This window comes from Theobroma cacao, chromosome 3 (assembly GCF_053813885.1).
Source record: "Theobroma cacao isolate CCN51 chromosome 3, ASM5381388v1, whole genome shotgun sequence".
Classification (NCBI taxonomy): domain Eukaryota; kingdom Viridiplantae; phylum Streptophyta; class Magnoliopsida; order Malvales; family Malvaceae; genus Theobroma; species Theobroma cacao.
The window spans coordinates 1,783,779-1,800,222 of NC_142641.1; the positions used below are offsets into that span (position 1 = coordinate 1,783,779).

General features: G+C 31.5%; 2 protein-coding genes across 2 annotated transcripts; one reads left to right on the plus strand and one right to left on the minus strand.

Moving 5' to 3' along the window:
- The first annotated feature begins 3,918 nt into the window (after positions 1–3,918).
- On the plus strand, positions 3,919–7,298 carry LOC18604019 (NAD(P)-binding Rossmann-fold superfamily protein). Its single transcript, XM_007036309.3, has 8 exons — positions 3,919–4,198; positions 4,931–5,162; positions 5,302–5,381; positions 5,785–5,938; positions 6,113–6,191; positions 6,511–6,598; positions 6,707–6,753; positions 6,883–7,298. Exons 1-8 carry the CDS (start codon positions 3,985–3,987, stop codon positions 7,066–7,068), a joined length of 1,080 nt encoding a protein of 359 aa, XP_007036371.3. The 5' UTR covers positions 3,919–3,984; the 3' UTR covers positions 7,069–7,298.
- Positions 7,299–7,754: 456 nt separating this feature from the next.
- Positions 7,755–11,494, minus strand: LOC18604020 (kinetochore protein). The gene is made up of 8 exons (XM_007036310.3): positions 11,199–11,494; positions 11,000–11,065; positions 10,712–10,858; positions 9,829–9,942; positions 9,652–9,741; positions 9,442–9,564; positions 8,961–9,250; positions 7,755–8,323 (listed from the first exon to the last, which is right to left on the minus strand). Exons 1-8 carry the CDS (start codon positions 11,365–11,367, stop codon positions 8,312–8,314), a joined length of 1,011 nt encoding a protein of 336 aa, XP_007036372.3. The 5' UTR covers positions 11,368–11,494; the 3' UTR covers positions 7,755–8,311.
- Positions 11,495–16,444: the final 4,950 nt, after the last annotated feature.

A 16,444-nucleotide genomic window follows, 5' to 3' on the forward strand; every position in this document is an offset into this window, starting at 1 on the left:
TAATTATCTATGCTATGTGGAATTATTAAAAAGGTAGTGGAAGACTATATAGCTCCGCCGTGTCCCACCCTCCGACCTCCTCCGCCGTGATTGGCTCGTGTGGTCGAACTCTACGGAAGCCACATGCCGTCCCCCGATTGGCAGACGGCACGTGGGCTGCGGGCTTATAGCACTCATGAAAACGATAATATAAAAGTCTCTTTTCTAAGTAAACACTTTTTGTTAATTTTTCAAGGATGGAAAAAGATAGGCCGGCCATGATTTTGATATATGGGAGGGAATTTTAGGGTTTGTCGGCAATGCTAGTTTTCTTTTCTTTTTTCTAGCTTTGTTGAATGCATCAATTCAGGTTGGAAAACTTTGTTCATCAAGGGAGACATGGTTGTCACACTAGGGGGCCCTAAAGCCTTTGAGCACAAAAAAAAAAAAAAAAAACTTTCCTTTTTCCTTCTTGCTTTCCTAAAAAAAAATTGCATCATAATTTACTAAATCCGTTCGGTTTATATTTTTACTTTTTATTTTCATTTTTTTTACAAAAAAATCAATAAAAAAAACCTTAATCTTTTCTGGATTTGTTGGATTATGAGTAACAAAACGACAATTAAATTGGTTAGGTAGCTGGGTAATGGCATTTGCTTAAGGTGATAAACATGTCATTTTACATCAATTTGGTGGAGCTGTTGGCGATTTGATTGAGATAATTAGAGTTTGATAATTGTCCATGTGAGGGATTGATAAAGTCAACGAATATGGTTAAAGGTTTTGAATATCGATCAATACTTTGTTTTTTTTCATAAAATTTCCGATACCCAGAATTCTTATGCATGTACTCCTTCTGTCTCATTTTGTTTGTCTCTTATTAATTTTTTTTTTGATCGAATTTAATTTTAATCAAATAAAAACCAAACAAAAAGAGTATGTTTCTTCAATTTTGTCTCTTTGATAGTAGTTGGGTCATACTTGGCATGCCATGAGACCTTTGCCCCTTCACAGACAAAAAAACATATGAGAAATCAAAGAACGACCGGACATGAGGAACTCATTTCAGAGACTTTGAGCCACCCATTGTCTAATTGTGAAAGAGGCAGGACAGCCTTCCTAGAGACTACTGTCATCCTGTCCAGAATGTTTTGGCCTGGCATTGGTCTAGGATCAAACAGAGAGATGAGATGCTTATTTCTGTCATCAAGCTTCAACCTCTCACCTAACTTCAGACAATCAAATCAACAGAATCTAATTATCTAAACACTGTTTATTATAACCTAAATTAACCTTTCATTCTACCCCCTCCTTAAAAACATTGTTAAACTATTAATCGAGTATCCGATATTATCCAATGTGTTTAAATAGGATTACCTACTTTATAATCAGATTTGGATTGGTACGTAGTAATTTTAGGTATATGAATCTGATTCTAAATAATAATTTTTTATATTTATTTTAATTTTATATTATTTTTTAGTATATGTATGACACATTATTCAGTTTAATTTATAAATTATCTAAATATAATATATATGTGAGTAATATGTAAATTCGATATGTTTAAATAGGTTAGGGTACTTTATAAATGGATTCGAATAAGTACCTAGTAACTTTAGGGAATTTGGTATCGAATCAGGTTGTAGATAATAAATTTTTTAATATTTATTTTAATTTTATGTTAATTTTTAGTATATGTATGACAAATTATATATTTTAATTTATAAATTATCTAAATATAAAATTTACTTTAAATTTATGTAATTTTGATTAATAAAATACATAAAAATAATTAAACTTTATTTTTATTGTTGAATTCGAGACAGGTCGGATCAAGTTTTGTAAGGGATACCTACAATATTTTTAAATATATAAATAGATTCAAATTTTAATTAAGTAATAGATTTTGTAATCGGAAGATATCTTACCGGTTACCATTTCTATATATGAACGAAGCCTGGCGTCATAGAATCCACAGTAGTTAAACAGGTTTCCTTGTCCCTTATAGTTTGGTTTCCATTTCTTTGTTTGCAGCACAAACAAAATACCCTTCTCTTCTCTCCCCCCATAATCAAACCTTTGATCTTTTACTTTCTCAGGCACCTTTTCGTGCGAAGCAATGGCATGTGGGGTGTGTGAAAGTGAAAAAGAATGAAGAAGAGAGAAGAAATTGGGCAGTGGCATGTGAAGCTAACAAAGGGCAAAGGTGCTTCTGGAACCAGTGGCAATGTGATGAGAGGTGTGGGCAGGTTGGGGAACCTATGGGGCCCTTGTGCTTTGCCATTCCACAACCTCCATCGTTGAGGAGTCAACCTCATTGCTCCTCTTTTGCTCCATCAAATCCCCCAGCATACCCCATCATTTCTCAAAGTGAAAGGATATGGAGACCAAAAGGAGACGTGAGTGACACGGTCTCACACGGGAGAGAAAAAAAGAAAAGAACCAACCACTTTTGTTGAATCATGTTCTCCCTTTCTTTCTTTCTTTCCATTTTTCCTCATTTCAATTTTTCTCTTATGATTCTTCCTTAATTAATATCTTACGGATAATTTTGATGGAAAAACACAGTAAATCGATGGTATTTTAATAATTTTATTAAATAAAATTAATGATTAAATTCTACGATAATGTAAGTTAATTATCCTCGTTAAAATATCGCTCGTGATTTGCTTAGTTGTTAGAATTATTAGGAATTGAATATTTTCTAGATGTGCACGTGTGAGTCAGTAACATGCAAACCAATCCATGGCTGGATCAGTCATCAGTAGGAATTTGAAGGCAAAGAAAACTTTAACCAATCCAATCAAAACAACTAGCTTTTTATTTTTCCATGGTAATGAACACAGGGATTTAGCTTTAATCTTTCAACGTTGAAATCATACATCAAACCCTCTTTTTCTCCTTAGTGGAAATCATGGGAGATTATTCCCTTTTGTTTTTCTTTGGATCAAAGGAAACTAATTGCTAGTTATTGCTTTTATTTTCCCTGTATATATAAATATATATATATATAGTCTCAAACGTTTTCCCTTTCATTGATCCAAAAAAAAAAAAAGAAAAAGAAAATTTTTCCTTTTCATTAACCCTTTGTACTTGATTAATTGTAGTTTGTACTTCATGTTTGATGATCAGGAGGAAGAACATAAAAAGAGAAAGAAAATGAAATTAAGCACAAAGGATATAAAGGAAGTTCCTTCTATGGTTGTAACTTATAAGGAAGAAATTTGTTTTCCCATCTTTAGGTGTAAGAAGGGTAATTTCCTTTCCATGGTTTCATTGGTTTCCATTCCTTTCTTTTTCTCTCTCTCTCATCAAATGCAGGATTTGGTCACCAGATTGGCACTCAGGTTGAATTCCCAAATATGTTAATATGTCTCACAAGATTTCCATGATCTAGTGACATAATAGGCAGATTGTGGTCTTATCATCAAATCCAAAGAATTAAAAGAAACAAACCCAAAAGAAAAAGAAAAGCCAAAAAGACACTGTTTGCAAGTCAAAATTTGCTACCGCACAGCTCTAGATTTGTTTACACCTCAGAAATCACAAGGTGACAGCAAAGTTTACCATGAATGATACATATAATTCCAATGTTTCCATTTGCTTTCTTTAACAGCAAAACGACCATGGGGGGAAACAACCAAAAAAAATCCAACCCCATGATCAACAATATTGGAAGCCACCCATTAAGGGCAGAGAGACAAATAATCATGAACACGAAAGACATAAGAGATAACGGTGGATTTTCAGAAATCACAGTACTTTAAAGATGTCTTCTGTTCTGGAAACGATCAGCTAGTCAATGGACCACCCAGTCCTAGGTGGTCTCGAGCCTCAAGTTCAACAAACCAATCATTCCAATGGAAAAAATGACAGTAAAATTCAGCAGAAAGTAACAAACTTTGACAACCCAGCTTAGTTTAATTGGTTGAGACCACGAGATTAATGTGGTCCGTGGACTAGAAAGAAAATTCCGAAGCTTCTTTATGCGGTGTACAAACTATGTGTACTATATATTTCTTGCTTCTAGCCATACTCCTGCCTTGCTGCTTTGAGATTCTAAGCTTAAGCTGCTGCACCCTGATGAAGGAAACGCTAAGGTACTTGGCAGGCATTGCAGGCCCGAGTGGTTATGGCTCGAAATCAACAGCTGAACAAGTTGCAGACAATTGTTCTTGCTGGGTCGACCCTCACCATCTAACTGCTATAATCACTGGTAATTAGTCCACAAAATTTAAATTCATCTCTCATATGTGTGGAGGAACAAAAACTTTCTGATGGAAACATTTCATCTTTCTTATTCACTTTTTCTTCTCTGATTCTTGCATGCATGGAAAACAGGTTTTGTTTGTGTATAATACGGATACATACCAAGTCTACGTCTGCCTTTTTTCCTCTTTTCAGCAAGTTTTCCTATGAATACCGCTTCTCCTCAGGAGATTCTCACCTTTGGTAGGGTTATGTCTTGTCTGCCTGTTTAAACAGTCATCCCTCTTTGCTTTCTTATTGATTTGTCCGATCATCCGCTCTCTTTTGTTCCCTTTTTTTTTTCCCATTTTCTTTCGCGGATTCTGAAAGAATATTTTCATGAATTTGCCTGAGAATTCGATCCAGGCTGAAATTCCCATTGTATTCATAGCTGTAGTACGTGAGCACTGAGCATACTCTATGGAGTATGATTTTATGCTCATTTCAAGTCCTTCAGGAAAAAACTCTGAACCACATATTTTTGTCTTTGTTGTTTTCTGCTTGTGGTTCTTTTTGTTTATACAAAGATATGGTTTTGTCTCTTCTACCAAATAGTTTATTAGTAAAGATCTTTCATTGGTTCAGATTTTAACAGAAAGTTGTCCACCTTGGGTTTTAATTTAATCCAATCTTTATCATTTAATTTGGTTTAGTCTTTTCTATGCATCACAATACTCATATGTTGGTGGATGTGTTGAAGGGGCAACGTCGGGCATTGGAGCTGAGACAGCGAGAGTGCTGGCGAGGAGAGGAGTGAGAGTTGTGATACCAGCAAGAGATCTAAAGAAGGCAGTTGAGCTGAAGGAGGGGATCCTGAAAGAGAATCCGAATGCTGAGATTATATTGTCTGAGATTGATCTCAGCTCTTTGGCTTCTGTGAAGAGATTCTGTGCTGAGTTCCTGGCTCTAGGACAACCCCTCAACATCCTCATGTGAGTACAAAATATTCCATTCCTACTTTTTTTTTTTTTTTTGTTCTACTATGTTTTCTTTTTGCTTTTTTCCTGACATGAAAAGAGAAGCAGTGGGGGGAAGATAAAATGCTGAAAAATTTTTATGATCATTTTGCAGAAACAATGCTGGGATTTTCTCTCAGAATTTGGAGTTCTCTGAGGACAAGATTGAGATGACATTTGCAACAAATTACTTGGGTAATCTTGACTATGTGCACCTCAGTTTTCTTGATATTTTTTGTTTGTTTGTATCTGAATTGAAAAATAAAATTTCAGGCACCAAATTGATCTGATTTGGTCCATATGTCTAGTTTCATGGGCTCTCTCTCTCTCTCTCTCTCTCTCTGATAGTTTCTGTGATTATGAACATACAGTAATTCATAAGAGTAAGCACTTTCCATGCAATATCAGGTACATGCATGAAACAAGAGCCAATCCCAATTAGAATCTTGGGAAAATATGTAAATATTGTTAGAATCAAATTACATTGTTCAGCAAATTTTGGGAATTCAATGTTTATAGGAGTTAGATGTTTAAGGAAAAAGAGATTCATTCAATCATTCTTTTTTTTTTTTTTCTTTTGTTTTTGTCTTTTTGGCAGGACATTATTTATTGACAGAACTGTTGCTAGAAAAGATGATAGAAACAGCAGAGCAGACAGGCATCCAAGGAAGAATCATAAACCTGTCTTCTGTGATTCACAGCTGGGTGAAAAGAGACAGTTTCTGCTTCAGCCAAATGCTCAACCCCAAGAAGTAAAAATTTCACTACCACCATTTCTCCCAAACAAATGAAAATGTCTCAGAGATTTAATGGCAGACAATAAATGTTTATTCCATGCTATATCTATATATATATATATATATATAATGGAGGTTGCAATGACTTAGAACAATGCACTTACTATATAATATTTTATGTTCATGCAGGTATAATGGCACACGTGCTTATGCTCAATCCAAACTAGCAAACATTTTGCATGCCAAAGAAATTGCCAGGCAGCTAAAGGTGATGACACGTTCAATTCCATTATCTTGTAAAAGTTTTCCCTCATGATCATCAATATTTTACATAAAAAAAAGGGGTAAACGCTAAATATCTCTTGTAGTTTAAACTTTTCATGTATAGTATTTCGTAGAAATTGAAATTATTCACGATATGTTAATTGAAAAAAGAATATCTATATAGTATGAATTAAAAAACAAGAAATCACGAAGTGTAATGTGAAAAAAATTGAAACTAACACCGACCTTTTATTCTTGCTTTAACTTGTAAATAGCCATTACAAAGTTTTTAACTGAAGAGTGATATGGAAAAAAATTTGCAGGCAAAAAATTCAAAAGTAACTATCAATGCAGTGCATCCAGGCATTGTAAAGACTGGGATTATCAGAGCACACAAGGGGTTTATTACAGGCAAGAATCTCCCTTTTCAGTAAACAAATTTTTCTCATGATTGCTTCTTGTTTTTGTTTTTTTTACCAAAATCTAATTTAACAGCTGCCCAAATTACTCTATATGCAGATTCTCTTTTCTTTATTGCATCCAAGTTGCTCAAGTCTACCACTCAGGTTTGTCTTTGTCCATATCTTCCTGTCTGTTTCATCATCCAAAAGATTCATGACTGTCAGCATAAGAGAAAGCAAAAGGGCTTTGATTTTGGGTTTTGCAAGCTTATTGGAGTTGGGAATGAAATGCAGGGAGCATCCACCAGCTGCTATGTAGCATTGAGCCCACAAGCAGAAGGGATAAGTGGGCAATACTTTGCAGACTGTAACGAGAGCAACTGCTCAGCCTTAGCCAGTGATGAATCCGTGGCTCAAAGGCTGTGCAGGCAGACCCGAGCTCTGATCCACAGGCGGTTGCAGCATCAAACACCAAGTTAATTAGATTATTATTATTATTTTCTTCTCCCATGTTTAGCCAAAGTAATTTTGTCTCTGGAAAACATGGTAAAAACTTAGATTAGGAAGCTTTGTACATAATTAAGCATTCTGTACTTGTAAATGCAGAAGACAATGTTACAGGATTAGTTGGGTACTTAATAAAAGGGCGGGGGCTAATTTTGAATCAACCCCTAATTTGCCCAATATGAATTTTGGGCTGTATTATTTCAGCTTATATCTACTTAAATACTAGTATTAATAAAACGTGACCAAATTAAATTGCTTTCTGCTATGGGAAAAGAATGTTCTTGCTTTGGAAATTTTGTGTTTTGCTTTGGATATTTAACTTAAAAATTCAGTATGGTATCCAAGTAAGCATTGCCTTATTCGTTGGTTCCTTTATGATGTACCCTTCCATGATTCATACTATCACGTGATCAAAGGCGGACGAAGATAGGATGAATTGGTATCAGATGACACTATTGAAGTGTTAAAAATCTTTCCTAATTATATTACTTATGTTAAAATTTTATATAATTAATAATATTAATAAACTCATTAATTTTTTTATAATTTTGTAAAAAGTGAGGTCAACGACTTCAAATGAAAATAATTTTAATTATGACATTACTCAAAAAAATTTCGATACACGATAAGTTTATTATTGCAATTATACATGAAATGAATTTCTAAAAAAAAAAGTAAAATTCATTAAATAAATTCACAAAAACTAGTAAGGAATACAAGAGAGCTCAAATATTTGCACCATCCCAATGACATCCTACGAAGTTAAAACCACAGCATCATAAAATTCTTAAAAGTGCAGGAAGACAGCAAATAACAAAATGGACAAACCCTGATATACACACCTTTCAATTTCCTCTACTGCAAAGAAAATTAGAACCCTAAAGTCTAACCCGATGATATTGCGAATCATACAGATGATTAGAGTGATAAAAATGGTGATACATTCATCCAAAAGATACAAAGGAAAATACTAACATTTACCAGTGCTAAAGCTTTTCAACCATGGGCTCAACTTGTCAGCCGATGTTGCTTCATTTAGATAATGAAGTATATAATCAATGCCTAGGATGCAGGTGATATCAGGTTAGTGGCACAACTTGGTTTGTTGAAGCACTTCAATCGGTCCCGTCTAAGTCCGATGAAATATATGCAAATTAGTCCCATAAGTTAAGATCAGTGAAGAATGGTAGCAAATTAAGCAACCTCCACTTCAACTTCATTTCTTAGCCTGCCATATATTCCAATATCTTGAATTAGAAAACATTCTTCGGTGTTAATCATGCAGTTTACATGTGGAAGAACTGACAACACAAACCATACAAGTTCCTCATGTGCACGAATGCCTTGCCCTAAGATCACAAAGGATATAACACAAGTACCTAAATCTACATAACTTATGACATTCTTGTAGGTAAGCTGGCAGATTATTTGTAAGGCTAGGAAACCAGGCCAAGCCTGACAGCTCATACTCTGTACCTCAAACTCCATCCTATCCATACTACAATTTCCCTCAAATAATTGTCATGCCTTGAAAATTTTGGAACATCTAGGGTGTTATGGAAACAAACTTGCTCTTTTGGCAGCACTGCATTGGACTTTAACCTATTGCTAGTTTGGCTTGCATGTAGGAAAACAGGCTCCACAAAGTGGCTACCCATATCCTTTCTTTTTGGCTACTATCCCCCTGCCTCCAAACTTAATGTGTAAGAAACAAAAATCTAAACATCACATGGGTAGAATTCTTCAAAGAAAACAACACTAAAGCTCTTCTAGTCCTAATCTGGTGCGAAACAGATATGAAAATTGTGCTACTTTCTGTATAAAGTTGAACACAGGTAGGCAACATTCAACTTAGGTGATAATACCTTAAGCCGAGGGGACCGACGAACAACTGGTGATAAAATATCTGATTTGGCTACTTTCATGGGATGTCTATTAACTTCTCCATCGTGAATTTGATTTTCGTTTATCTTGGCTGGAGATTTACTTCTGTGGTTGACTTTCTTGAATTGCCTATTTACTTCTCGAAGTGGGATGTGATGTTCATTTTTCTTGGCAGAAGATTCACTTATATCAGTTGAAACTGATAAAGCTGGACCAGACATAGAGATTGTGGAAGAGTCTTGATTCAAACTTCTGTATTGGGGCTGCAATCCTAACAAGGCATAAATGATGGAAGAAACTTATTAAGAACAGATCTCAGATGGGAAAAATTGTGGTTTTTTCTGTTAAATTACTAGAAATAACAGAAAAGGCCTCAACAAAGAGGAACCATGTCCTCGAAATTGAAGGGTGTCAAGTTTAAGTATCTAGCATGCATGGTAAAAAGAAACAATGAAATCATACCAAGTGCTACTGCTTCTTGAAACTTCTCTCTCATGATCCTAACAAACTTGAATAAGCCATTTGTTCTGTTCAACTCATTAATCAACTCTTTGATGCCATCCAATTGTGGGTCGCAATCCAACACTTAAGATCATGAGGAAGATATTAAAGAAATATGTTAGAATATACCAGTTTAGAGTATAGCTAATACATAAGGAGGACATTACTTACAGGAGTAGGTATCATTTGCATGACGAATGGTAAAAGAATATTCTTGCTTCGGATTTTTTATGTTAATATCATTGAATGTGAATTTTACACCTAGAAAACAAAAGAGCCAATAAGAAAATAATAACCGGGGCAACAAAAGGGATTCTAAATGTCATGCAATTAAACTATCTCACTTACCATGACCACCTTCAATCTGAAAACCTAGAACCTGGTTGTACCATGAAATAGCTTCTTGAATTTCTCCATTTTCTTCAATATCATGCTTTGCCTCCTCTTCAGTTGTTGCCAAAGCTGTGGATAACACCAAACAGAGAAAATGAAAGGGAACACAGCATAAGCAGTAAAGTAGGAGATCCCTTGCAATATGGAGTTTGTGAAACTAATTGACAAATTTAAAAAATAAAATAATTAAAAGGAAAACAGGAAATAACAACCCATATATTGTTTTGGAAATAGCAGAAAACAGGGAAAAAACATGTATTCCAGTAAATTAGAGTACGAGCAAGAAGTTTTCTTGTTACTCCTTTGCTTAAAGCAGCGTAATTGGACATTTAAAGAGCATGGTAATCCAAAATAACAGCATAAGCAAACCTCCTGATACCATAACAATTCCTTGCCAATCATATACTTTTGAATCAATTGCTAAAATCAAAAGCTCAGGTATTACAGATTCAAACTACCCACTAGTTTGCATAAAAAATCATAGGCAAACAAAAAAAGACGGTACAACCATACAAGTACTAATTTCTGTAAAAAAAAAAAAAAAGAAGCAAGTCTATCAAGGAATTGAGACTTAAAAGTATGATTTGCATGGCAAAAAATTCACAGCAGCTTATATATTACTGACTTAATCACAATGTATAAGATACATCATTCATCAGATAAGAACTCTCCCCCAATAATATTATCAAGGCTCTAGTCCCACATAACCAGCTAAGGAACAACAGCAACAATGTGCATGAAAAAGGCTCTATAATTCAAAATTTTAGACAGTGAAGTGCAAAACTGTAGTACATAAAGCATAAAAAACCATCCCAATTGTGCAAGGATAGATAATTACCTAGAGATTGTTGAGATATGATTGCTGCATACTCATCCCTCCCAGCCCTTTGAACTTGGATAGTTCTTTTAAGTTCTTCTATTCTAGCTTTCAAAGCAGATATTGAGTCCCTCGTTGCCATCTGCTTTGCCTCTCTACGGGTCTTCACTATAACAGCAACATATTTAAAAAAAAAGTTCATTTATAAACCATTTAAAAACTTCCATAACTACTGCTTTCCAATTCATAACAAATTGATATAAATTCAAACCCAAAAAACAAAAAAAGTTGAAATTAACGGAGCAATACCTGCTAAAACTTTGACAAGCTCATCCTCGGATTCTCTCAAATTAGCTTTCATTTTGGCGAGTTCAGCTGTAACATAACGAAGAAAAATCCCCGAATTCACTACATAAACCCTAGTTTCTTCCAAAACCCTAATTACACTCAAATCATATATATTACAAGAAAGAGAGAGCCTAAAATTGAAAGAAGTTTGGTTACGGACCTTGATTTTGGGCAGTATCCTGCGCCAGGGCCTTGATGGAATGAAGAGAAGTAGGGAACGACGCCGTAAAGGAATCTATCTTCTGTTGTTGGATCGGAACCTCCCTCTCGCAGATCGTTCTTAGGAACTCCATTTTCGTCCTTGGAGACTGCTCTGCTTCGCTCTCCATTTGCGAGAGAGTGTGAGAGAGAAAGAGAGAGAGAGACAGAGCGCTTTGATTTGAATGAAAAACAGAAATTGGTTTTAGCCCGCCATTTTCCTTTTCGCTTTAATCACACTTTCGTTGCTGCTGTGGAGTGGAGCGGTGACACCTCTGCGAGATGTGCTCTCGTGATCGCCAGTATCACCAAAATTTTGTGCCACGCCTTTCCCACATGGACAAGTGGTTCTGAAAATTGTTGTGATTTCGCCACGTAGGTAATTTCTTGCGTGGCAAACTCTGAGCCAGCTTTTTTTCAACTACAGAATAAATTGGGTGGATAGAGCTAGGAAGGAACCCCTTTAAGTCCACGGACCTGGCCCGCGTCGGGTTTGAGTTTAAGTTCAGCCCAAGTCAATTAAATTATTTTATTAATAAATAATATATTTTTGTTTTTATTTCAAAAATAAAAATAATGTTTTATTATTTTAATAATAAAATAATATTTAAATGCACGAGGCTAGCTGAGTTCGAGTTTGATTTGAAAAAAAAAAAAAACTCGACAAGTTTGACCCATAAACATCTTTAATTATTTAATTTTATTTTCTTTATAAAATTTTGCTTAAATTGAATGATTTCCCATGCTAATCAATAGTTATAAAATTACACAAGTACCAATGAAAGCTATTTTATTCACTTATAAGTGTTATCTGTCTTTGTTTTTTCTTTAATAATATCTAAAAACGTGTCTGAACTATTAAAAAAAAATTTAAAAAGTTTTTATCTTTTTATTATTTTCAATTAAATTCTTATATTTTTATTTTAAATCAAATAAATTAATAGTTGATTACCTTTTTTCATAATTTTATATCACATAATATATACATGATATGCTGACGGATCATAATAAATGATATTGTGATATGATAACATTGTTATTTAACATGCTTCACCATCAATGTTATATAACATAAAAAATAACAAGTGACGTTTTAATTAATGCTAATTAATCAATCATTAATAATAAAGATCTATTTGATTTAAAATAAAAATATAAAAATTTAATTGAACATAATAAAATAATAAATACTCATTTAATTTCTCTTGAATAGTTTATAGGGTTTTTTAAAGTATTATGTATTTTTTTATCTCTTTTTGTTTTGTTTTAATGAAAACTATAACAAAAATTAAAAAAGGAATTAATTTTCTTTATTATGTAAATATGCGATAAAATGATTGACATTAAATATGTAGCGAGGTATTTGTTAGTTTTAATGGTTGAGTGGTCAAAACAATAATACTTATAAATATTGGTAACTAAAACATTAGTTTTCATATTTGAGTAATCAAAACATAAGAGTCTCAAAAGGTTAAATGATAAGAAAAAATAATATAATCAAATTTTAATGGCATAATGTTCAAAAAAAATCTCTAAATTATTCAATAAATTTTAAATATATCCTTATTCTTTTATTGTATTTAATCAAACTCATATATTTTTATTTTGAGTCAAATAATTATTTATGACTAATAATTGACTAATTTTCATTAATCAAAATATCACTTATCATTTTATACCTATATGTGACTTAACAATTTTGAATATTACACAAGAATACATGGAGTTAAATAAGTTTAGGTTTAGTCTTATTGTGTTTAGTGTTTTAATCATATTGACACGATTAAAACATGAAAATTTGATGTTTTAACTTTGTCAAACACGGTTAACACCTTTAATCGTGTTAATCGTGTTATGTATTTAAACATATATAAATAATACGTTTAATGTTAATGATGGATTTAATTAATATGATAATGAATTTTATTTATATTATTTATGTTAAATTTTATTATGTTTGATGTTATTATTATTTTGTTATAATTTGTTTATAATTATTGATTTTAAAATTAATAATAAAATTATATTTAATTATAAATATTTTAAGTTAATCGTGTTAAACTTGTTAGGAAAAATTATGTTAATCGTTTAATCGTGTTTATTAATTGTGTTGTGTCATATGAAAAATCTTAATATATTTAATAAACATGTCAATCGTGTTATATTACGTTGTTATTAAACATATTTATGTACATATTTCAAATGTTGACACAAATAATTATTCATGTTATATTTAAGTTTAACCTTATCGTATTTCGTGTTAACACGATTAAAATACGAAAACACGAATTGTTAAATCTACCCATATGACACTGACATGGTGTTGATGTAAAAAGTAAAAACTGTCATATGACAATGTCGTAATGTCATGTTATTATGTCACATCATCATCAATTATGATATGTCAATATGTCATGTTATTATCAAGTATGACATGTCAACATGCCACAATAAAACCACATAGTATAGAAAGATAAATGATATTTTGACTAAGTAAATAATGACAAAGACTTATTTGACTCAAAATAAAAATATAAAAGACTATTTGGCTTAAAATAAAAATATACGAATTTAATTGAACATAATAAAAAAATAAATATTTATTTAAAATCTTTTTAAATAATTTAATAATTTTTGTATATATTATGCAAATTTTAATCATTCATGTAGTGAATATATATTTAATGCGTGTTTGGTCTATTTTTTTTTTTAATTTATCTATCTCTTAAAAGTAGAAGTCGAGTTAAATAGAGATTTTAAGAAGCTATTAAAAAAAGTAATTTTTTTAAAAAATAAAATTTGAAAAAAAAAAACTTCAATAAAAGCTCTAAAGAAGAGCTTTCTTTCTTTTTTTTTAAAAAAAAAAACCACACCTTATTTCTGGAAAATTTTTCTTTTTGTTTCAAAAATGTCATTATCTATTAAAAAGAATCATAACATTATTTATTTTTATTTTTATATGATTTATTATTAATTATAAACTTTATGTTATATACAAATATTTCTTATATTTCTAAAATTTTGTTTTAAATAAATAAAAAAAATAAAGTTAACTTTTTTCAATTTTAAATAAAAGAATTTATTATTAATAAAAAATTATTTATTAAATATCTTTTATGATAATTTGAACCAAAATTAAAATTTATATAAGTGTTTGTTCGGCCTAACTTTTTTCTAACTTATCTACCTCTTAAAAGTAAAAGTCATATCAAATATAAATTTTGAGAAGTTCTTAAAAAAAAGTAGTTTTTTTTAAATAATAAAATATTTAAAAAAAAGAGTTTCAGGAAAAGCTACTGTGAAAAGCTTTTTCTTCTCTTCTTTTAAAAAAACAAGAGAATTTTTATTTTTGTTTCAAAAATATCTTCATCTGTTAATAATAATTATAATATTACCTTCTAAAAAAATACATTCTATGATAATTTTAACTAAAATTATATCGTATAAAAAAATTATAAAAAAATTTATCAAACAACTATTATTTTTCATAAGAGTGTTATAATAGGTTTTAAATTAAAAAAAAAATCAGATCAAATAAGCTCTAAGTTATTTTGCTAAACACCTTATCTATAAAAAAAGGTTTACAAAAATAAATTTAACAAATAAATTTAACTTAATTTTAAAAATTATTATTATATATAAAAATTTCATAATAATTTTTAAATAAAAAAAAATCAAATCTAGCAAGCTCTTAATCTACTTCTATTGTTGGCAAGGCCTTTCCCAGCAAAGCCGTGTGTCATTTGTTTCCTGGGCTTTGTACTAATTTCTTTGGGCTTTTGGTTTTTGTAAGGCTCAAGTTTTCAGAAATAATCATGCGGAGCAGCCCTGCACCCTGAAAATTGAATAACCCCAGTTTTGCTCAGACAGCCCCTAGAAAATTTGAAATTTACACATTTTACCAAGACATTTATGTTCTGATCCGAATATTAAAATAATATTTTTATCATATTTTTAGATATTTATTTATCAATTTATACAAATTTTATACTTCACATATATAAAGTTAAAGGTCATCCAAGAGACATTGATACGTCTAGGTAACAATAGGTTATACATTATTGTCAATGTGAAGATAATAATTATATATTTACATTTTGATTTAAATAACTCTCTAATAATATTATTTAAAATGTAATTTTTTTTTTAACTCGGGTAAAATAATTATACGTTCACATTTCGATTCAAGGATTTAAACAGTTTATCTTATCTGTCTTAATCGGATTTTATTTATCAAAAACAAAAAAAAGAGGGTAAAAATTTGAGTGTATGGCCAAGAATACGAGAGAGACCACATGGATTTAAGCGTTAGCTTAAAATTCAAACCAAAAATTGATGGCCAAAAAAGAAAACAAGACATGTGCTTGGATAGGTAATTGAGAAGAAGACAGACGTTGTGGCATTCCCACGTTCCAAGACAGATGTCGTGATATCATGCAATCTCCCATTAATTAGTAACAACGTGATTATAATTATACGGAGGAATTTGACAAAAACAGAAGTAAAGTTTAATGAAGGAATCCATGCACATCGCCCACTGCACATTATTAGTTCACATCACGTCTTCTTCTAATTATTTGAGGCTCCTTATAGTGCCACGTTTTCCCGACATGGTTGCGCTTTTCCCGGCACACTATGGTGTAAAAAAAAGAGAAGAGAATAGTAAAGGTTAGTATAATTTTTAATTAAAATCGAATTAATCGAAAAAATTCAATTAAGATAGTTTTATAAAATTTGATTAATTCAGAACTAAACAAGATTAAATTGATTAATTCAATGGTTTTCGATATTAAAATTCTTTTGATGACTTGTTTGCATACAAACCATAATTCGATTATAATATTATAAAATTTTTTTGATTAATTTGATTATTACCGGAATTAATTGATTAAAATTTTATATTTGATCGATTCGGTTAATTTTCACGACACAATCAGTAAATTCAATTACTAATTAATTTGACTCAATCATAAGTGTGTGTATCCTCCGTTTAAAGAATCCCAATCCAAATCTCCTCTTACCCGAAAGCAAGAATTATTTTCCAATTTTTTGACTATGTTTCGAATAACATTATGTATGAGAGGTAATTGAGATTAAACTGTATATCCTACAAAGGGCATGTTCAGCTTTGAATACTTGGCTTAAGAATTCAACCCTACATTGTATTTTTTTTTTCCACGAAAAAACCTTGCTGTCTATGCCCAAGAT

What these genes read in the sequence shown, in the direction of transcription:
- LOC18604019 (XM_007036309.3), top strand. Translation starts at nt 3,985, where the DNA reads ATGTGTACTATATATTTCTTGCTTCTAGCCATACTCCTGCCTTGCTGC. An exon ending in ATTTGCAACAAATTACTTGG is followed by an intron (nt 5,382 to 5,784) that starts GTAATCTTGACT and finishes TCTTTTTGGCAG; the next exon opens with GACATTATTTATTGACAGAA. An exon ending in TGCTCAAGTCTACCACTCAG is followed by an intron (nt 6,754 to 6,882) that starts GTTTGTCTTTGT and finishes AATGAAATGCAG; the next exon opens with GGAGCATCCACCAGCTGCTA.
- LOC18604020 (XM_007036310.3), bottom strand. Translation starts at nt 11,367, where the DNA reads ATGGAGAGCGAAGCAGAGCAGTCTCCAAGGACGAAAATGGAGTTCCTA. An exon ending in GGATACTGCCCAAAATCAAG is followed by an intron (nt 11,066 to 11,198) that starts GTCCGTAACCAA and finishes GTTATGTTACAG; the next exon opens with CTGAACTCGCCAAAATGAAA. An exon ending in TGCAAATGATACCTACTCCT is followed by an intron (nt 9,565 to 9,651) that starts GTAAGTAATGTC and finishes CATGATCTTAAG; the next exon opens with TGTTGGATTGCGACCCACAA.